The sequence below is a fragment of the Callospermophilus lateralis genome, chromosome 9, assembly GCF_048772815.1.
Source record: "Callospermophilus lateralis isolate mCalLat2 chromosome 9, mCalLat2.hap1, whole genome shotgun sequence".
NCBI classification, from domain to species: Eukaryota; Metazoa; Chordata; class Mammalia; order Rodentia; family Sciuridae; genus Callospermophilus; species Callospermophilus lateralis.
Window position 1 is genome coordinate 29,858,795 of NC_135313.1, and position 23,480 is coordinate 29,882,274.

The following is a 23,480-nucleotide window of genomic DNA, read 5'->3' on the forward strand; positions in this document are numbered from 1 at the left end:
TAAGAGATGTGGAGGCTGAGCAGAGCTTCTGACATTCTTGTGGAGTTGGGAAGGTAGGAATTGGGAGTTCACAACCTGCCAGGGAAGGCTATACCCTAGAAATGGTAGACCATCCCTCACAATAATTAAAACCCAGCATCTAGCCACCTTGATCCAAGAATGGATTAAGGTGATATGCCTCTATTCTAACTGCCTGAAAAAAAATGCAATAATAAATCCTCTCTGGAGAAAGATAATATCAACTTGAGATTATTTCTGTAGGTTTTCAAGGACTATGTCAAGCATTCCATCAAAACTATCATGCCCACCAGTATATAGGAAAATAACTGACAACTGAGTACAAGATAGAACAATATCAATTGATCCATGGTTAATTCAGATTTTCATTATTACATGTGGTTCTTAAAATGACTGTAATTAGTATAGTCAAGAAAAAAGATAAGATTCAGAATTTCATTGGAGAATTAAAATCTCAGGGTAAAACAAAGACTGAAAATTACAAACAACTAAAATTAAGAGTTCAAGATGTGGGTTTAATAGAATATTGAACATAGCAGAAGGCAAGATTAGTAAACTAGAAGACAGAGCATTACAATAACCAAACTGAAAGACAAAGGAAGCATAACAGAGAGCAAGGTCTAGTATTTTAGTTTTATTGGAGAGAAAGGAGGTGGATATTTGAAGATATTACAATTTTCCAAAGTGAATAAGGACATTAAACCACAAATATAAGAAGCTCTATAAATTATAACCAGGCTCAACCCCCCCCCCCACACACACACAATTATAGTGAAACTGCTGAAAAATCAAAGAAAAATATTTAAAGTAGTTGAAGAAAACAAGATACATTTTTTTCCAAAGGAATAGTAGTCTTTGTCAATAATAGTAATAGTATAATAGAGTGTGATAAAAATGTTGAAAGCTAAAAGACAAGGAATGATATCTTTAAAATGTTAAAAGAATGGTGGGGGAGATACTCTGATAATTATATATCCAGAGAAAATACCCTTTAAAAACAAAGATGGGCCAGGTACAGTGGCACTCGCCTGTAATCCCAGCAGCTCAGGAGGGTAAGGCAGAAGGGTTTTGAGTTCAAAGCCAGTTTCAGCAACCTAATGAGACCCTAAAACAACATAGCGAGACCCTGTCTCAAAATAAAAATATAAAATGGGCTGGGAATGGCTCAGTGGTTAAGTACCGCTGAGTTCCATCCCTAGTACCAAATAAATAATTAAATTAAAAGAATAAAGATAAATAAAAGACATTTCAAATAAAAGAATAACTAAATCTCCCATATTATAAGAAATGCCATAAGCAGTTATTAAGAAAAAAAGGAAAAATGTTCCAGATGAAAACAAAGATACTCAGAAAGAAAAAGCAAAGGTTAAAATAAGTGAAAATTTACCACTTAAAACAGTAACTGTAGTGTGTTATTAGTTATAAATATATTAAGATTTCAAATACGTGAAAGTATAACCTGAAAGTTTGAAGAGGTTAAACTGAGTTCCATAAATTGTTCAGAAAATGGTTAAAGAAAGAATAAATCGTGACTATAACACAATAAGAATGTTTCATCTCTTAAGTACTAAAGGTGCTAAAAGAAGAATAAAGAAATATATAAAAACTCATAGAAATAAAATATTGAATAATATAAAGTGCTTGATTAACAATTTTTAAAAGACAAGAAAGATAATATATATATATTAAGATAGATGGAAAAAGTGAAAAATTAAGAGTTTGAGAGGAAATTTAGACCAAGTTATATCTGCAATTTCTTTAAATGAAAACAGACTAAATACTATAACTAAAATATAGATATTTTCTGACTAGACATGGAAAAGTACATCTAATCTACATGCCCCTTACAAAAGAGACATTTTTAAGTTTAAAAGTCTAGAAATATTTATCATAAAGATATACTAAGTGAACATTAGTTAATAGAGAGATGGTATATCCACATCAATATCATTCAACGTAAACTTTAAAACAAAAATAATTATTAGAAATGAAGTGAGATGAGACACAATGATATGATGATATATGCCCCAGGAAGACATAACAATTCTAAACATGCCTCAAAATGCTGAAAGGAAAAAAATGATAAGATTAAAAGGAGAAATAAATTTACAATCATATGAGGCTTTTTTTTAACAGTAAAAATCAAAGGAAAAAAATCCATATGCTATGTTCTCTGACACAGTGAAATATCAACAGAAAAAAGATGATAGGAAAGTATCCAAACTCTTAAAAACTAAATAGCATATTTCTATATAATCCATTAATCATAGAGGAAGGCTCAAGGGGGAATTAAAACATAGTCTAAACTTTATGAAAACAAACACACAACATCTCAAAATTTACAGGATACAGCTAAAGCAGCACTGAGAGGGAAATTTATAGCATCATCTTTACATTAGAAAAGAAAAAAGTCTCAAATAAATAATCTGAGTTTCCACTGAAAGAAACTAGCAAAAGGAAAGACCAAACAAAATAAACAGCAGGAAGGAAATTTAAAAAAGGAGAAATAATAAAATTGGAATGGGAAAAGCAATGGAGAAACTCAATTTAAAAATTGCTGGCCTCTTTGAAAAGGTTAGTAAAATTGACAAACCTCCAATAGGACTGAAAAAAAGACACAAATTTTAAAGGATCTTGAGTTCAAAGTCAGCCTCTGCAACAGCAAGGTACTAAGCAACTCAGTGAGATCCTGTCTCTAAATAAAATACAAATTAGCACTGGGGATGTGGCTCAGTGGTGGAGTGCCCCAGAATTCAATCCCCAGTATCCCCCCAAAAAAGAACAAAACAGGGTTTCACCAAAGACCCTGCAGATCAAAGAGATAATAAGAAAATATCCTATGAATAGGATAACAAGGAAATACTACAAACAATAGTACTTCATAACTTTGACAATTTAGATGAAATGGACCAACTTCTAAAAAAGTTAAAACTAGCAAAACTCCCACATTTTAACTTGAATAGACTTATAATTATTAAGGACTTTGGATTTATAATTTTAAAACCCCTAAAAAAGAAATCTCAAGGCTCAGCTAGTTTCATTGGGGAATTCTACCAAATTTTTAAAAAGAATTAATACCAACTATACCATATCTCTTCTAAAAGAAAATGATGTAATATTCTCTCTATATTGAATGAAGCCAGTATCACCCTGATACCAAAATTAAAGGCAGTATAAAAAATGACACTATAGATCAATATCCCTCATGAATATAGATGCAAAATATCTTATCAAAATATTAGCAAATATACTTAACAATGATATAAAGCAATTATACACCACTACCATATGGGCTTTATTATAGATAAGAGGCTGATTTTAATGTTTGAGAAGCAATAAGTATAATCCAACATATTGCCATGATAAATTTGTGTAAATTTTATAAAAATTATGATAAATTCTATTTTAATTCATAGAAATTTAAATAGAAAACTTTATAAAACTCAACATTGATTTATCATAACTCACAGAAAACTAAGAATTAAAGAGAACTTTCTCAACTTAATAAAAATATCTATTATTAATTTAAAGCTAACTCATGAAAGACCAAATGTTTTCTTCTTAAGTTCCAGAAAAAGGCAAGAATTTTTACTCTTACTGTTGCTGTTCAACAGAGTCCTGGAAGTGCAAGCCTGTACAATAAGGCAAGAAAAATGAAATAAAAGGCATACAGAGAGGAATAGAAGAAATGAAAATATGTTCACACAAAAAAATTATAGGTGATTGTTTATAGAATCTCTATGTGTAATGTCGTCAACTGGAAACAACTGAAAGGTCCCTAAATAGAGGAATGATTAAAAACAAATTGAGGTACATCTATACCAAAGAATACTACATAGCAACTAAAAGGAAAAGATATTGATACCTACAACAAGCTACGTGGATATCAGGGACATTATGCTTTGGGGGAAAAATGCTAATCTCAGGTCATACACTTCCCCATTTATGTGATATTATTTGTGTAGCATTCTAGAAATTACAGAATTATAGAGATGAGAAATAGATGAGTTACGGACGGTGGGAAGGGCATGCAAGTATAAAGTGGTAGCATGAGGGATATCTTTATGGTGATGAAAACAGTTCTGACTCTTGATTGCAGAAGTGATCATAGAGATAGATGAATGTGATGAAATCACACAGAAACATTCACATGCATTGTACCAATGTCAAGTTCCTGGTTTTGATTTTATGCTGTAATTATGGGGAAAACTGGGTGAAGGGAACAAGGGACTCCATTCAACTTCAATTCCCTCCTGGGGAATTAGTAGCAGGCCTGATGGCAGCATGGCGTATATGCACAGAAACCAGAATATATGTTTACTTAAACTTAGACGGTGCTCATCAACTGCCAGATGCTGCTTTCTGTTTACATATGTAAACTCAGTTAACTTCTTATAACAATACTCTGATGTACATACTAATGATTATATCCATTTTATAGAAGTGGAAGCCAAGCCAGAGAGAAGGTAAGTAATTGACTCAGTCATGCGACTACCCCAGATAGCAGAGCTAAGCCTCAAACAAGGTTTGGTTTCAGACTCTATGTTCCAATCATCAAGTTATATCTCCTGTGAAGATTTTCCTTTCTTGCCCTCTTTGGATCTATTTCCTGGCTCTTAAACCATAATGTAAATAATAATTAATATAAGCACTGTACACAATATTATGCACACTGCACTTAAATATGGCTTAAGGGATTTCGAGAGTAATTTTGACTGTGGGCTATACATGCCTTATATCTGACTTGAGAGACCAACCTGCCCTGAAGACACAGCTATGCTTTCTGATCCAGTGTTGAGGTAATGTAACCTGACCAGTATCTTCTGAGCTTAATTTTTCCTGATAAAATCAGTGGCAAAAGGATATCTGGTCAGGCTTTGTTCTCAGGATGGTCATGGCCCAGGCCCAGGCCTCCTGATGATTTTGATATAGGAAATCCACTGCATCTGCTTTGAATGGAATATCCCTCCTAGGGATTCTCCTCTGTACACAGAGGTCTTGGAAATCTAGATGGTGAGAGACTGCAGAATGGCCACATGTGAGGGAATCCAGAGTGTTTGCTCAGGATTAACTGAAATTCCATACAAAGTAATGACTCTTGAATTCTATTTCTGGATGGGTTCATATCAATTCTCAGTCAGTTCTCCAGAAGGGAGTGTATTCCACCGCATATAAATATTAAAACGGCTCTTTAAGATGTTGGATGTTTATGAGTACTAACATTAAAATTATCTTTTACCGCCCTTTCTCATCCCACTGATTATTTATTGTTTGAAAAGATAAATACGGGAAAGCAATTGACCTAACGATGGCCTATTCTTGATTACACATTGCATTAAATACAGAAACTGGAGAGAGGGCACTTTGGAATCTGTCCTTAGCATTGGCAAAGATTGTGTAATGAAAAGGTATGTGGTTTAGTCTAATAGACTAATGCAAACCACAGGTCACAAGAGTAACTACTGTAGAGTGACACAAATCTAGCACTGCTGTGGAGAAAAAGGTCCATGCTCAGGGCTTTTGATATGCTTTTATATCCCCACAGCCTTGAAGAGGGTGACTAGTATATAGTTCACATCCAATGATTTATAATAATTATTTTTATTTTTTTAATAATTATTTTTTTTTAAGAGAGAGCGAGAGAGATAGAGTGGTAGAAAGAGAGAGAATTTTTAATATTTATTTTTTTTAGTTTTCGGCAGACACAACATCTTTTTTTGTATGTGGTGCTGAGGATCGAACCCGGGCCGCACGCATGCCAGGCGAGCGCGCTACCACTTGAGCCACATCCCCAGCCCCAACATCCAATGATTTATGAATGAATGAATGAATGAGGGAAGGAAGGCAGGGTGTCTGCCAGGTGAGGGGGAACATGCATGTTCGTTCGTTCTTTCTTCCTTCCTTTCTTTCTTTCTTTCTTTCTTTCTTTCTTTCTTTCTTTCATTTATTCTGATTTGTTATACACGATGGCAGAATGAAATTCATTTCATATTATACATATGGAGCACAATTTTTCAAGACACTGATTGTATACACAGAATATTTTCACACCATTCGTGTCTTATTCCTTAGGGTAATGTGTCTAACTCATTCCACTGTCATTCCTACCCTCCTGCCCACTCCCTTTCCCTCCCTCCCCTTTGCCCTATCTAAGTTCTTTATACACATTTAGTGGCTTCCAGCTTTTCTTACGGCAATTGATAGTAAGAAAAACATTTTGGATAGTGTTCTAGTACTCTGGTACATACACCCTATACACATACATATTGTATTTCTATTTAAAACCCAGACAAAACATGAAATAATCCTTACATTCATTACAATAGATGTAAGGATATTTTCTATTTTTTTCCATTGTATTTGGTTAAAAAATGTTCAATGATCCCACTACATTGATTTCAAGATGTACTAATGGATTACAACATACAGTTTGAATAACTCTAATACTGATGAAAGCTTGTGCATAGATTTTAAATTCAAGTCTGGTTTTAATTCTGGCTTTTACAACTTATTGCCTGTGTCACCATAGGTGAATTTTCTTAATTTCTCCAAGTGTCTGACTTCTTATATGTGAAATGGAGTCCTATCCCACAGGACTGGTCATCTTTCTAAGGCATGAACCTGAACATGCAGTTGTGGTTCCCTGTTGCACTTGAGCTGGTCCAGATGCATTATCTTAGGTTAGGTAGTTTTTAACAAGGAGCCTGTGCCATCCTTCTTGCCTCCAGCTGGCCCTGCTCACACACTGCACTGCAGCTCTTCTGAGATATGCAGCTCCCTGAATGCAACAGGCTTTCTCTTTGGGCCTTTGTGCATGCTCTTCTGCCCAATCAATTAATATGTACTTGTTCTTAGGTAATAATATGCATTCCTTAGAGAAGACTTCTTTTGAGAACCCAGATATACATTCTGCATCCCTTTTGTATACTCCCATAGCATCTTTGGTTCACCCTTTTCATAACATATCACCACCATTCTGCCACTCAACTGCATCTCTCTCTGGGGCAGCAAGTTATTATTCTTTTCTATCTTCTTTGTGTTATTTTATGTCTAAATGAGGATACTTGGTACATCCCTTATAACTTCCTTTAAAATTTTTTTTTAGTTGTAGATGAACACAATACCTTCATTTTGTTAATTTATTTTTATATGGTTATGAGAATTGAAACCAGTGCCTCACATGTGCAAGACAAGTGCTCTACCGCTGAGCCACAACCCCAGCTCCTTTTAACTTCCTTTTAATGCACAAAATTATTTAGATGACTCTTTCTAAGATTTAAGACATTTATTTTAAAATGTTTAAGTCAATGCTTAGATGACAACTTTAAGAAATCAGAGTAACCCTTTGGCAAAGCTGTCCTGAAACATGCCTCCCTGCTGTCGGGCATTGGGATGGAATAGTCCTGGAAATGGGTGGTCACTGATTATCAAACCTTCTTTCCTAGCTTGTGCATATGAAAGGAGAAGCTTGTCTACATTTGTCACCCCTGAAAGCTGACAACATAGTGCAACATAACTAGCAGAGTCCCAAGTGTAGGGCTCTCAGGACATGAAAAAATAATTAATGAGAACATTGAGTTTTAAATAGGGGATGCAGGAAAGTAGAGTTAATGGTATATCCGTTACTATTAGCACTTATCTGGTCATAGAGATTCTTTCATTAAGAGATTTCTCATTATTGTTGAAAAGTCACTTAAAAATGGCTGGTAATATGTTCTAAGAAAAAAAATTGATTGCTTCATTTAACTGATGATTCAAATCTCTATGGAAATGGCATTAATTACTGGGATTCCCAAACTGAGATGTGATCACTTGGACTGTTTATAAAATCTAAAAAACACATCTCTAAGAAATCTACTGTATTCACTGCTCAAATTCCTACACACAATTTCCAAAAAGTTGTCAGTGAGAAGTTAAGAGCTAAAATGCTTTTAAATTAAAATAAAATAAACTGGAGAAATCACCAGGTGGAAACTGGGGACAAACAGCGATAGAGACATGAGCTATACGTGACAAAGCTGTGGATTAGAGAAAGGCTGAATCTCTGAAATTAATACACTGTTGTGATGAAGAGATATCAATTATCCCACGATGCCCAGATAGCACAAGATATGTTCATACCCAGCTGTTCACACCTGGCTAGGGAGCTTTCCTGTTAATGCTTTTTTTATATCCTTCATGGCTCTTATCTTAAAAATTTCCAAAACAAACTTTTTCAAGGATCAAGAAAACCAGAAATGTGTATCCTCCTAGTTGCCTTAGTTAAGGGATATTAGAAGAGATTCAGACTGAAAAATTTCTGTCTGAGCTTTTAAAGGAGGGCCTACTTAATAAGGATGACATCCCACAGGGAGTTAATAGGAATACATTTGACCAAAGTGCTGGGTACCATTAATCTATAAATCTTCCATTATTAAAAGGAAGTGGGGGGGGGGGAGGAGAGAAGTCATCTAGATATAATCTATTTGTGGTGGATTCCATGGAGGGACTCTTTAAAAGCCACTTGCAATGCCTCTGTCTATGGGAAAGAGGAAACGCTGTTCCTCAAATCTTCTTGCATCTAGAAGTGTCCTTCAATAAAGTTTTTGCCAATGGGAACTCAGTGGAGTCTTCTGGGAAATCTTTTCCTAAGGATCAACTTGACTAGAATATTCCATTGGCCATTTGTCCCCTTCTATGTCATTCTCCCCAGAAAGTGGACAGGAAGCCCTGAGCTGCCACAACCATCACAGAATTTGATGTAATATGATAATGAGGCTTAACCCCTGAAGAAGGCAAAGAGAAGAAAAGTGGCCACTTTTTGAGTCTAGGGCCACCTGAGTTCCTTAACAGGTAAGAGAAATATGTCAGTTGGTTTTTCAGTTGTTTATAGACAAACAAGATCTGACTTGACACAGTGTTGTTATTTATAGCTCTTCTGGGACCTATAGAAACTGGCTAGCCCTCTTTGTGGACAGTCATGGAGCCTAGCTCCAAATCAAATGGACATTCAAGTGATGTGACAGGAAGACAACCTGAGTCTTGATGACCAGCTCAGGGATATCTAATGAGTTACGGTTTTTAATAAACAATCGCCAGAGGGACTCCGTTTAATCACTGCATCCTTCACTTAACACAGATGATGCATGACTGACTCTAAGCTGTGTTTTAGTTGTTTCTTCTTTTATCCCCTGATTTGCTTTTCTGTTCTCCTTTTCGTTTCTGATCACTGTAATCCACTGGCAGGAGCTGGTACTGGAGGTAGGAATTAACCACTCACCACTTGACCATGTATTAGATGGAATCTAACAAGTTCCAAACACATGACCTTAGGGTCAACAGCTAGATATAATCAATAACCTTCTTGAATAGTTATATTCAGTTCAATCACCTTCTCAATATAGACCCAGATAATATATTATGTAGTCCAATAATATATAGTCCAATAGCCTTTCTAAAGAATAGTAGCTGACACAAATTCAGCTAGGCAGTGGGCTAATTTCACTTAAGCCATAAACAATCCATAGGCGATAGGGTATCCTCATGTTCTCAGAAACTGAGGGTTTTGAAAAATTAATACATTTGAATCAAGGTCCTAGAGAAACCAATCCATAGCCTCAGGTATTTTCCAAGTTGAATGCATTTGCAATTTCACAATTTTTATGATATATCCTGTATGTAATTCTATTCTAATAGAATATATTATACTGTGATTATTTTGTTCATGAGACAGTTTCAGCTATTAGACTGAGTTCCTTGAGGGTCAGGATTGTTTCTAAACTCTTTTGTATGATCTATAGAGAACAACAGATGATCAATAAATGTTTTCTACAAGTAGCTAGGCATAGTGGTGTACGCCTGGAATCCAAGCATCCCAGGAGACTGAGGATGCAACTTCACATCCACCATATGTAAGTCCATAAGTATTTGGTAATCAAATACTCGGAGCCCAGTATTACATAGGATCACAGAAAGTCTTATTTTGCGTAAGTCTAAATAGACACAATATTTGTGAATACCTGGAAGAGGCAAGAGTTATTTCTAAGATTCACTAAGAGCATGTAATTCCTTTGCCGGTCAGAGTTCCCAGATGGTAAATCAAGGGACTCTCACAAACATGGTGCACCTCAACATCAGTAAGACGTTTCAGTCTTTGGCAGTAGGCACAGATGAACTGGAGAATGCAGACGAGATAATAGTAGACTAGATTAATAGCAGAGTGAAGATCCCAAAGAGCGCTGATTAATGGAGGTCGCAAGTAATGAGTTGCAGGGATGGTACTTGACATTGATGGACGATCTTATCAATGACATAGAAGAGTCTACAATGATTAAGTATGAGAAGGATATAACCGAGAAAGGATAGCTAATACATTGGAGGACAAAAATCAATACTTTAAAATATCTTTATTGGGTACAATAATGGGCTAAACCTAACGACTAAATTTTTAAACCTAGATACAGACAATATCCTTACCTTTTAAAAAATAATCGCACAAAAACATAGGATTCTGTATTATATATGGGGGAATCTGACTTGATAAATCAAGTAAAAACACCCAGAAGTTTAAATTTAAAAGTACAATAAAAGCTATAATAACAACTGATGTAAAAGTTTAGACCACCTTAAAAAGTTTAAAAGATGAAGACAAAGGATATTAAAAATCCTCTTGACTTCTAACGATATCTGAAATGTGGCTTCCGATCCTGCATGCCATGAAACAGAATCAAAAACTTGGAAGACTTAAATGTATTCAGAAAATGGCCACCAAGAGGACTACAGGGATACAGTATAAGATAAGAAGGGACTGAAACAGCAAGGGGGTTTGCACTGAATAAATGACCACACAGTGAACTTCTCAAGGTCATATGCCCTGCTTTCTGCGTCCTCTTCAAGGCCGCCTCTGAACACAGAGCTTGCTGAGCACCTGGAGTTCAGGTGCCCCTGGAGGTGGTCACAGCCATCACTTCAGTATCTAAAGGGCTATAAGTGAAGCTCATGTTCCCTGTCCAGCAGGGCAACTGGGTCCACGGTAAATGTTAGATAGAGATAGTGTTTGAGTGGATAAAAAAAATAGGCATTTCAGGAACAATTAGAGTAGTGTAAAGGTGAAAAAGAATGCCTGTTGTGTTTTTGTCACTGGAAGATTGTCAACACAAGGCGAACGTTCTCTTGTGAGGGATTTTATGGAAAATATCCTTCTGATGAGTAGCTTGACCTCTGATGATCCCAGGCACTCTCAGGTTCTGTTCAACCATTCGTTCATTCATTCATTCTAAAATACTGAGGGAGTACTAAGTGCCCTAGGAACTGAGGGGATAATGGTGAGCAAAAGCAGGCCAGATGCCCACCCCGGTGGAGCCTGTTGTCCAGAGCAGCGGCCTCTAAAAACGGAACACACTCCATTGGGGTGTGTGTGTGTGTGTGTGAGGGGAAATATTAGCACTGCTACTTATGCTGGGATTTTAAAAAATCTAATTCTTTTATTAAATTCTATATTTAGGATATGTTTTATAATTTCTATAATATGTTATTGGGGTAAGTAAGTTCTATCATAGAGGAACAAATAAACACACATCTTTTGAGAAGTGAACACACCAAATCATTTTTAAATACAGGGTGTGTGATCAGACATATTTGGCAATCTCTAGTAAGGTGTGTTAAATAGTCACAAAAACGAATACACTGGATACCACAGTGGTGCAGTGAGTGCCACGTACAACTTCTGGTTCTCCTATTTGGGACTATTCTACCCTCTTTCCACATGGAATTTTAATGTCCAGATGCCGTGGGAGCCTTCGACCTGCTGGTCTCACAGGGGACACCAGCACAATATTACCCCAGGTGCTGTCCTGCTGGTGCAGATCCCCGCAGAACATCCACAGGTCTCCGTCACGGTGGCCGCAGGTTTGTTCTAACCACTATCATTTACAGCTGAAGCCTTTATAAGCCATGGTTTTCTTCTGAGAAAGGCTGATGGTTCAGGGTCAGCTCTAGGTGATAGAAGTTGCCCCTAAAGGAAGCTACTGTGGGTCAAACACATGAGGCAATCCTGTGAGAGCCATATGGGTGAACACGGTGTGTTACATAGAGGGACAAGAAAACGCGAAGCACAGGAGGCCTCATGAGAAACCTTGGTTTCCAGAGAGGAGGTGAGGAGGAGCAGGAGGTGACAGCCTTGGAATCCCAGGGTTACTCTCATGCTAGCACCATGAGGGAGCTACCCAACCCCACCCTGCCTCTCTTGGGCTGGCTGTAAGCCCCTCCCAAGGCTGGGAGGCTCTGCCTGCCTCGGGTGCAGCTCTCCAACCCTCCCATCTTCTCTGTTTCCATCTGCCCCTCTCACCAGGTGTCTGTCTGGTTGAGCTTCCTTGAGTTCCTGTAACACACCTCTGTGCTCACCGCACTGCCCTGCCTCCCTGGATTGGGAAATACATTAATATTCACAGCACACACGCCACCACTCATTTTTCTGGAGCTTGGGGCAGGTACCACTATTCTGGCATAACCTCAGGACCCTTCTTAACACAGACTCCCCAACACCTGCCCCCAGTCAATAAGTATCAGCATGAGATGCAACCCATTCACTCACACGCTGGCCCCGACCTGCTGTCCATCTCATTTCCGACCACTTTCCTTCCCACCTGTGGTCTGGGCTTCTGAGCTTCCCTAACACGCACGCTTCCCTCAGCCACTCTACCATTATACATGCTTGATTATTCTGAAAGGAGAACAATTTTCCTACGCATCTGGTCAATACTTACAAACCCTTTCAGACACAGTTCAAATATCACCTCTTTTTGGAGGCCTTTCCTGAGTAGCCCAGGCAGAGTTAGGCAAAAAAACTTCCTTTTCTATTGATATTGCAATTATCCATTTCCACGGGTGCTGGTCCCCAACTGACTAGAACAGGACCTTCTTTGGATTGGGACCATGTCCTGAACATCCTTGCATCTTCCCTAGAGCTTTCCACAGCACCTACAACACAGTAGGTGTCAAATAAATACTTACTAAAAGGTAGAACAAATGGGTAGGTAAAAGATGGTTCCCTTTAATTGCAAATGAGGTTTAGAACTCCTGTGGCTATCTATGGACAACACTGGGGACACCAAAGGAATTCTTCTTAGGCTCACCTGGGCCAGAATTTCATTCTTAAAGGACAATAATGATAGTAATCATGGTAACCATTGTCACAGATAACATTATGGAAAGCTGACTTTGCACCAAGACAAAAATTGCTTGCTGTAAAACTTCAAGAAGAAGAAGCAGAACAGCCTTTAAGTATAATTAAAGATAAGAGCCAAATAAAGCTAATTCTGAATAAAAAGAGCCACCCTTTGATCTGCTTTCCAAAAGTATGACAACAGTCTAAAACTCTACTGAAAGCAGTTTCAGCTCATTTATTAATACATAGGGGTCAGAGCCAAATGTAAGACCCTATTAGTCATGGAGATGTCTGGGCAGGGCAGTAAACAACTTATTTTTTTCTTGATGCTATTCTTTAGTGGCTACAGTTGAGATTATCCTAGGAAATTTCTTTTCTGGTCAAATCTACATGGGTGAAATTTAGCTTAGGGCAGTGTGTCCCATGTAGTGTCTTTAAAAAAAATCACTATCAGATCTAGGAGAAAACAATAAGTTTAGGTGACAAAAATCTGGGGTGTGATGAATGCTGGTTGTTGCTTGGTCCACTTAACGTTAAAATGCATGTTAGCATATCAAGTCTAAGAAGACCACAGGAGGAAACCTGTTCCTGTGACCTAACAAAAAAGCCCCATGTGTATTTGGCTTCAGAACCTCTTCTTACATAATGCCTCGTATTTATTTCTATGGAATTGGTAATGGGAAATACTAGCTTGAGAAGGTCCAAGAAACAGTCCCTCTGCACGGGGATTCTAGCAGGGGATATATGCAAAGAAGATTGCTATGACAACTTATCTGATTTAGAGGGAAGAAGATTGACTATGCTTTAGGCCAGAATAGACTGAAACACAGTATTATTATTTACAAGATAAAATTCAACCTTATTTGAAGGCTGGGAAGAAAAAAAAAAGGCTAACTCTTAATCAATCCTCTGAATTAGCAGCTTAGTTATTATGGCTATATCACACAGTCAGAGGAATTTATATTTTCATTTTGTCCCAAAGAAAAACTTGACCATCTTTCTTTAATATTATCAACCTGGAAACTTGACAGTAAGGATTAAAAATTATTCCTTCCTTCCTACTTGGTTATTGGAAAGGCTCTGAAAGGTAATCAGTCTTGTGAAGCTACACTTTACAGTCTGCATAAAAATGCCATGATTTCCCTTCCTCTCCCCAACCTAATTGAAAGTGCATAATATCGCCCAGCTGGGGAAATGTAAACAGTAAACCTACCCGATACATCATGCCATCACACAAAAGCTGGCTACTAATAGGGACTGGGTGGTTGTCAGGACTCTGAGAAATCTAGAAAACAAGTCTTTTTTCATCTAGACCGAAAGCTCTCATGCCTGCCACACTTCCTTATCACCTCCTGCCTTCAGATTGCAAGGCTATGGACAGACTAGAGGAAGGTCACCAACCCATTCCTTGCACATGTAATCCCAAGGATCACCTAACAAGGCATTGAGCAAAAATCCCTTAGATCAGCCTTTCGGGGAGACAAGGCGTTTCACTTTTGGCAGGAAGTATAGCTGGAATCCTCTTATTCCCTACCTATTTGGATTGTACTGACAAATGATCCTATGATCTCTTTCCTTCGCTGCTAAGCCTAAAGATCTTGTCCTTGTCACCTCCTATCCTTTTCTACTTCATCAACGTCTACCATTAAGATTATCTCCTTGTCTACCTCTGATCATCCGTGAATACCTAGACAGAGTCGCATCTTCCTTGAGTGTGGAATTCCGAAGTTTCCTGTTCCCCCACTCCACATCTATCTATAACTCCACTTCAATCATGCCTACTTGAGAGTCATCATCTTCTCTTCTCTGACTCCTCACCTCCAAGTCTCGTGCCATCTTCTTGAATAAGTCTTTTCTACAATAGGGCTCTCGGAGAAAGGACAATATTCCTTCAAAGTTTTCATCATTAGTTCTCGGTCACAATATTCCTGCCAAAATGACTCCCTGTTGCACCATGAACTCCTCTACCACCATTCATTCATGCCACCTTACAGCCAGTTATTGTTTTATTTTTGATGGCTGATACCTTACGGGTAGGTCAAGGTGAAGCGCTTGTCTGTGGCACCGTGTCATTTCGGTCTTAATAGACTGAAGGATATATTTTTATCTGCTTTAGCCATAGAGATGATTTGAGACTTACTGAATTAAAACTACATTCTTCTTTCACTGGGTAACATTACCTGTCAACTGGAGCTGGTGGATGATATGGCTTGTTGACCTTGGCATAGAGACCCTCTAAGTGGTCTCTCTCTGGAGACAGTGGTCGGCCTTCCCGAGGGTAACCTAGGGGTCCAGCCCGAGGGGGAGATGGAGACCTGAAGACATTTGCCGATGCACATGGTTCCCGAAAGTGGTTCACTCTGGCGTAATTCGGGTCCATTTCATCATCTTCCATATCGTGCACAGGCCCAGCTGCACTAGTAGCATAATCAACAAGATCTCTGGCCTGCTTTTCCCTCAGCTCCTGATGTTTTGCTCCAATCCTGAAAAAATGTACAAGAGGTAGCAGAGACATATATGAGTTTCATATAATAATACAATAAATACTCTCCTAAGTCTATATTAACTCTTGCTAGTCACTCAGCTGTCATTTCCTCGTTTGCTCAGGATCACACCATGCAGAAATGCTGGCAGCCTAAGAAGATTAATTTTATATCTCTGACCTTTATTTGTTACTGGGTCTTTACTCTGATAGCATTGATGTAGGTATTTCAACATCTTGCCCACTGATGACTGAGCCGATAGCATTCCTTCCTTGCACCTGGGAAGTGTTTGTGGAAACAGTGCATCTCTGGTAGATATTCTGGAAGAGTTCACTGGGACAGGGATGGATGATAATAGCCAATCAGAATGTAACCCTTTTTCTACAGCTTCACTATTTAGTGCTCTAGAGTTCCAAAATGGATTCTTCTAGGAAAAAGAATTTGCAAAAAAAAAAAAAAAAATTGATTTAAATATAAAACAGAAATACAGAGTCTGGTCACTAAAAGCAGTGAGATCAGGGTGATTTATAAGAGACTCCAAGTTTTTTGGTTACACAAATAGGGATCATTGTGTCTCATTATATAGGGGCTACGGACAGAGTAAAATAATGAAGAAATTAATAGGCTCCTGACAGAGATGAATTGGCACATATAAGTGAATTAAACACCATTACTGGCAGAATTCCACAGCGCCAAAGCCTTCAGTGAAATTACAAAATGCTGCTGCTAGTCAGTGCCACTGTGTACTGCTGGGAATGGAACGGAAAAATAGACTGAGGTGGATTCCAAATCCATCTGAATTTTGAGGATTTGACATTTAATCAGGAAAGTGTTAAATTGGCTCTCCTAAATTCCCAGTTATGTGACAAAATGGAAAGGCCACTGTGGCATCCTAAAAGACAGTGGTGATCTTGATGATGCTAGAAGGCTTTGTCTCTAATTAGGAAAGAGTTGACCTCCTGTCACAGGGCAAACAAGGAACAGCATATTTGGCTTGAGGGAGAGAGACGATGCAAGTTCAAGTGGCTAAAGAAAGATGCTCAAGAAAGGGTGGGGGACAAGCCTGCAGTCCTAGGCCCAGAGAACGTGAGAAGACTGTGGGCTAGACCTGAAAGATCTATGTATGTCTGGGGATATACAGAAAAGGCCTGGATGAGTTACAGGATAAAACCTGAAACTCCTTAGCATTTTCTCCCCTTCAAACAAAAACAGTTGTTTTTGTAGATGGCGGCTAGTTTCATTTGACAAACATCAAATCTGTTGTCAAAATCTTCAGAAGCCATGATCTTTCAAGGTGTGTGCATGCGTGTGTGTGTGTGTGTGTGTGTGTGTGTGTGTGTGTGTATTTTTTGGACAGGAAGCATTTTGTTTTTATTTTTAGTTTTGTTTTGAGTAGAAGGGAGAAGAAAAGAAATTGGGCAGGAGAAAGAAAAAGGAAGAAAAAAAAAGATAGAGGAGGCAAAGTAAAAACAAAAACAAAAACACAGCATCTTTCCTCAAGCCACAACAGATGAAAATAAATACCAGCATGCACGTTTGTACGTCTCTTTCGAGTAGGCCCAACTGTGTACCCTACATACAAGTAATTAGAAGAATTTATATTTTTGCATATGGCAACTTGAATCTCCAAGGGATTTTGAATTAAGATGAAAGGAAGATTACACAGTAGGGTACCCGTTAAGAGGCCTTGCCTGTCCCCTTTCGATACATGTTAGACCTAGATTCATGGATGTTTGTTTTGAATAATTTTTGATAAAGAAGATAACCTGCTCTATTCTGCAACAAAATAATCTTTCCAGGGACAGTGCAGACTCGATTATCAGAGAAAGCTTGCTGCACTATGATGATAGGGATGGATTTCCATTGCAAATAGAGCGGAGGACATCAATAAAGTTAGGGGGTGGGGTTCTGTGGGACGCCCTCATAAGTGGGATGCCTTCGAGAAAAATCATTCAGCAGCAAGATGAATATCTCCTGGCTGCTGCATGGGGCTACACTTGTGTATTAACAGAAGAAGAAAATGCCGAGCTTGATTTTCTAAAATTACAGAAACAGAACACTGGAACCTGTGTTTCTTACTTCATCCCCCTTCTTTCTTAGAGGTTTTCTCATTAATTAAGCTTGCTGAGTGCGTCAAGATTCTCAGATGAAAAGTACTCTGTGTATGCAAAGCAGTATTTTATCTTGTATTTTTTCTTTCTAAAACAAAACCAAATTCCTCCTCGATCTTCTCTGCACCATTGAGTGTTGCAGTAACTAATTTCATATTAATCACTCAGTAGGTGAAATAGTAATTTCTCTGAACCATCATTATTATGCCATATATCAGGGTCTCTCCATGTGGGGGAGGACAAGGCAATCTCTGAAAGGGGGTGTATGGAGGCAGAAGAGACTCTCTCAAGAGAGAAATGTCAAAGAGAACGATTTTGTTTCTGTAGCTCTGACCTCCCCCGCCCCAATTCAGTGTGAGAATTCTAATTGTTTCTAGTCATTTCCACTTGGAGGTCTCTTCACCACTGGGAACTCAACCTGTTAAAATATCTATTTTTCAAAACAGCCATGATAATATAACCTTTTTCATTTCATGGTACTCCTGGTTTCCCCATTCTCCAGAGCACATCACCTTTGAATTATTTAAATCTTTCCCCCTCCCCCTGCTATGGAAACACTTGTTGTTTCTTTTTTCTATAGTACTTCTGAATTTCACTCTCCTATTTGCATTTCTTTGTCCACAGTCCACTGTTGCTTCACTGAGAAAAGAAGTGTCTGAGGGCAGGGGTGGGTACAGTACTGGAATTATGGGAAAATCTTTGGGGGCAGGGCTGGGGGAGACATATACCCACACAGCACCCACTGGAGGTGAGCAAACTTTAGGGAGGTAAGATGGGGAGAGGGAAGAATCAATCTGCTTTGAAAGACAGAGGAGCAAGGATAACCCCAAACCCATAAAAATAAAACTTGAGGCTTCACTAAGCAGCAAACTGATCTTTTGTCAGGATTACCTCCTCCCTCAAATCAAAGACCATAGAAAACAAACTCCCAGGGCAGTGTATGCAGCAAATTTGGAAGAAGATTTCTGGAGAGAACTTAAAGAACTGAAGCTACTGGTGACCTTACATCATTATATCCACACCATCTAATACTACATCTAAGCAGCATTTTTTTCCCTTTAAATTTTGAACATGGTAGAAAATGAAATTAATTATAAGAGAAAATATTAGAAATTATTGCATGTAGTAAGCATGAGCATTCTTTCAAGGAGAAAGATTAAATTAATGCTGGCTTCAAATGTGAATAAAGACAAAAGAAAAATACTCTTGAACACTTAAAAATAGAGAGTGGGTATGATACCTGTTGACCCATCTTGGAAAACTAATTAATAATGAAAAGTAGGCAAGTAGGAATTGAGTCAAAATGAATTTACGTGAATTCCTCTGGTCTGAATATCCCTCAAAATTTGTGTGTTGAAGCTTAATTCGTATGGTGGTAGTTAAGATGTGGGAGACTGGGGATGTATCTCAGTGGCAGAGCACTTGCCTAGTGAGGGTGAGGATTTGGGCTTGGTTCCCAGCACTGAAAACAAAAAAGGGGAGAGGGTCCTTTTGGAAAGTCGGACTTCTCAGTTTCCAGAACTGTAAGAAAGTAAACTTCTATTCTTCATAAATTACTCAGTTTTAAGTATAGCAAAGCAGACTAGGACTCTGATGAGGCTGTAGATTGGCAGGTGTGGAGGTGAGCAATACATTCATTTACATGTAAATGCTAAGGCTAAACATCTGTGCAAACAATAATTATAGAAAAAATTTAAATATTTTATACTCTGACACTATAAAAGTAATATCACTAATGAAAATCAAAAGCCAATAAGGAGGATGGTTAGGAGACAGCATTATCACAGGAGGATTTCCTTGCCTTATGAAGCAGGCATCAAGAAGTTAGCGTTTAAATTGGTAAGTCAAGAGAAGAGATCTGAGCATAGTAAATATAATTAGAAGGAAGACTACTAAAAAGAAGAAATTATCAGCAGGGGAGAAATAGATAAAACCTGACCACACAGTAGAAAATAGAAAACAGAAAAATCAGTAAAAAAGAAAGTAACAAAATAAGTTGACCAAATTTATGTCATAGCAATAAATGCAAATGGGATTTTTTAAAAATTATGACTAAAGGATTTCAGATAAATGCAAAAGAAAACCATACTGAGTACTATTAGAATAGTGAAAAATTGTGTTGTAATATGGGTCTGTGAAAGAAAGATATTTCAGGTGTTAAAAAAAATAGGGTCGCACTATTCCTATTCTAAAAGGAAATACAATATACATTCAGGTGTATACATAAATGAGTATATGATATTTGATAATTATATGTTGATATCCTTGCATATATACAGAAAATACCTGCATATATACAGAAAATATCCTTGCATATATACAAAAAATTCTTAATAGTGGTTACCTCCAGAGAGTGGAACTCAAAGTAGCATTTCTACCTTATATGCTCTTTGAATTTTTATATAATTTATTTTTAATAAAACTTTTGAAACATTAAAGTTTCTCTAACAATTACAAGTTGTAATGATTCAAGACTTAAAAAATTAAATACACCTCACCAGTAGTCATCCCATTTTCCATGGCTTTATTGTCAATTCAGTTTGGACAATTTTTTTTTCAAATTACTATTCACTGAGCCTATGTCTGGTCCCTTCAAGATCAACTGCTTTTACCAAGAGCACACATTCTCCCTTGGTCAAATGTTCAAAGCTAGTTTTCTAGAGGACTAAACCTAAGGACTCAGCTTACAGAGAGCACCACATTGACCTTAACAGTTTGTCTTCTCTTCAACCCATGTATCCAGTAAATTCCCTATTATTCTGAAATATTATGCAGTTATACAGTTCTCGAATCCTTGGGTTGATTTTGTATGAATTTCTGTACCTTTGTTTCATTTTATAATAAAATATACACTAACAAAGGAAGATACAATAGGATTTACATCACCAAAAATTTTAAATACTAGGCACACTTGTGTTATATTTACCTTATAGAAATTGGTCAATGACTTTTACTGAATGTGTTCCTTTTGTAGAGAAGCTGTAGGCGAATAACTCAAACCTGTCTGTTTTCATCACGTCACATTATGCCCTAGCATTAAGTAGCCTTGTATGCTCATGGCCATTGGCTCATGTCCCTCGCTCTGACTGGAGAACCTCATACCATTTCTACATGTTGGAACAAGGTGGTAGAAAAAAAAGAACTTTTATTTATTTATTCTAGACATTCTGATTCCATAAGTAGACTACAAGCTCCTTGAGTATGTCACATGAATTTCTTTCTGCTAATTTTTGGTTGGCATTAATTCAATATTTGCTGATATTACACTGTATCAGTCTCTGACTCACTCAAGAGAGACATAAATAGGTGACTATAATCCAGTGAAGAACAAGAAGAACAAAGGTACCACATGTACAGAGGGTAAAGGTCAACTCACTTTGGGGACTTAGAGAAACAATTCGAGGGTGCTGGCACATGAATGGGCTTTAAAGGGACTTGTCAATGTTGTTCCAACTTGTGGAAATGGTGGAGGCTCTCTAGCCAGAGGGTAGGGCACAAGTAAATGGGTATAAAAATGCAGTGTTTGCTTAATGCTGGGGTATAAATGTGATATAGTAGACTGGTTTCAGTTATCCACCTTGAGCTCCTCTACAAAAGGAATACATCAATAAAAGTTATCAGCAAATAAGCTTTATATAAAATAAGCATACCTAGCATTCAGATTTTTGGTAAGGTAAATAATATTATACATTTTTGTAAGTTTAACTTTTATTGTGAAATAATACAAAGATATACAAATTTGGTAAAACAAAGCCATGGACTAAGAATCGTTATAAAGCAGAAATGTTTGTATTACTGAGGTTAAAAAAAAAATAGACCTTTTCCCATATTCCAGAAGGTCTCTGTAGTAGTTCATTTTCTGTTACTACAATGAAATATGTTAGGTAGGTTAACTTTATAGAGAAAACAGGGTTATTTGCTCACATTTTTGAATGGTGAAAGTTCAAACAGAGAGATTCAAGATGGCAGTTAGAAGAAGGCAGCAATCCTAGTTGCTCTGTGGCTTGGGATTCAAGCAGTAGGAGTACTGCTCCTCAGTGATGTAGGTAAAAGAGGGATTTCACTGAAATTCAATATTGGACAGTAAGAATGGTAAATGTTTGGGTCAATCAAACAAAGAAGAGAGAGCGCACTGGAGCAGAGCCTGTTATGGCAGTGGCAGCCATGGCAGCACAGAGGGAGGGAGGACGGAGAGAGAAACACAGATTTGGTAATGGAAAACCTGACACCAGAAAAGAGGCCTGAACTTATTGGGTCCAGAGGCTGCATGGTGCACTGGTGTTTGAAAACTGCGCAACTGGCTTCAGAGGCCTGAGTGGAATCATCTTGAAGCAGCTAGTCTACAGCTGCTGCTATGAAGCTGGAAGATCAAGATAACACTGCCATGCTGTTCCACCAAGTGCCTGCCACATGACCTAGGGTGTTTCTAGCAGAACCGGAGAGAAAAGGGCACAGAGACGATTGCACCCAGGGGGATTAAAGTTGGAAAAGTGAAGAGGAGCCCAAGTCATTTCTCCTTTGGGTCTGGTGACTCAGGAGACCAGCTGAACTGGGTGGGGAATCTGTACAGGTGAGTGTAAATACAGTGGAGACCAAGCCCAGGAAGGCAGTGTTTCTGGGCGTAGCAGAGTGTGTGGAGGACTGGCTCCCCTACTCCACCTAGAATTTTTGGGAGGCTCCTGGGATTCAGATACCACTACCCCTATCCACCATCATACACAGATCAGTGACTTCCAGGCACTAGGGGAGTGTTGATTTAATCCTTCCAGAGCAGACATCACTCAATAAAGCCTCTGAGGTCTGATTGGGCCTAAGCCCCACTCACTGGAACTCCATTCATAGAACTCTGCAGCAGCTTCACCCTAGGAATGAACCACTCTGGTGTGTGCAGACAAAACTCCACCTGACAGTACTTCCCATCTCATCCTACCTCATACTGGGGAGAAGAGACGCTAAGAATTATTTCAACCAGCTTCAGATTTAGGCTACTCCAACTGGTGACTCAGAAAGCAATATAAAAAGAGGAAGAAGTTAACACTCCCCAGCCCTTGCTCTTGCTCTCAGTACATAGCTCAAGAAGAAATGAAAAGCCAACTTCATAGTAAATGAAGAAGACATTTCCTTAAAAATCTAGGACAAGAGAAGGATGTCCACTCTCAACACTGCTGTTTAGTATAGTGCTAGAAATTCTAGTGAGGGCAATTAGGCAAGAGAAGAAAATAGAAGGATAAAGATGGAATAGGAACAAATCGAATTATCAATGTTTGCAGATGATATGCTCCTATACCTAGAAGATCCAAAGAACTCCACAAAAAGACTGCTAGTGCTAATAAACAAATTTGTCAAAGTAGCAAGTTACAAAATCAGTAAACAAAAACCAATAGCTTTCCTATATATATCAACAATGAATCTGCTGAGAAAGAAATCAGGAAAACAACTCTATTCACAGTAGCCTGGGGAGGGGGGATAATGTGTGTATGTGTGTGTGTGTGTGTGTGTGTGTGTGTGTGTGTGTGTATAAAATATATATCCATATATAATCAAAGAGGTGAAAGACCTCTACAATGAAAACTATAGAACATTGAAAAGAAATTGAAGAAGAAAACCTCCGAAGATGGAAAGACCTCCCATGTTCATTGCATAGGCAGAATAAATATTGTTAATGTGGCTATGCTACGAAATGTAATATAAAGATTTAATGCAATTCCCATCAAAATACTAACA

The 23,480-nt window shown here is 38.0% G+C and overlaps 1 protein-coding gene across 1 annotated transcript in view; it reads right to left on the reverse strand.

The window, feature by feature from the left end:
* Positions 1-23,480, reverse strand: part of Pard3b (par-3 family cell polarity regulator beta) — a 978,419-nt gene that overhangs the window by 133,937 nt on the left and 821,002 nt on the right. The window contains exon 20 of the mRNA XM_076865584.2: positions 15,343-15,645. Coding sequence (XP_076721699.2) covers positions 15,343-15,645 — 303 coding nt within the window. The remainder of the gene's footprint in view (positions 1-15,342; positions 15,646-23,480) is intronic.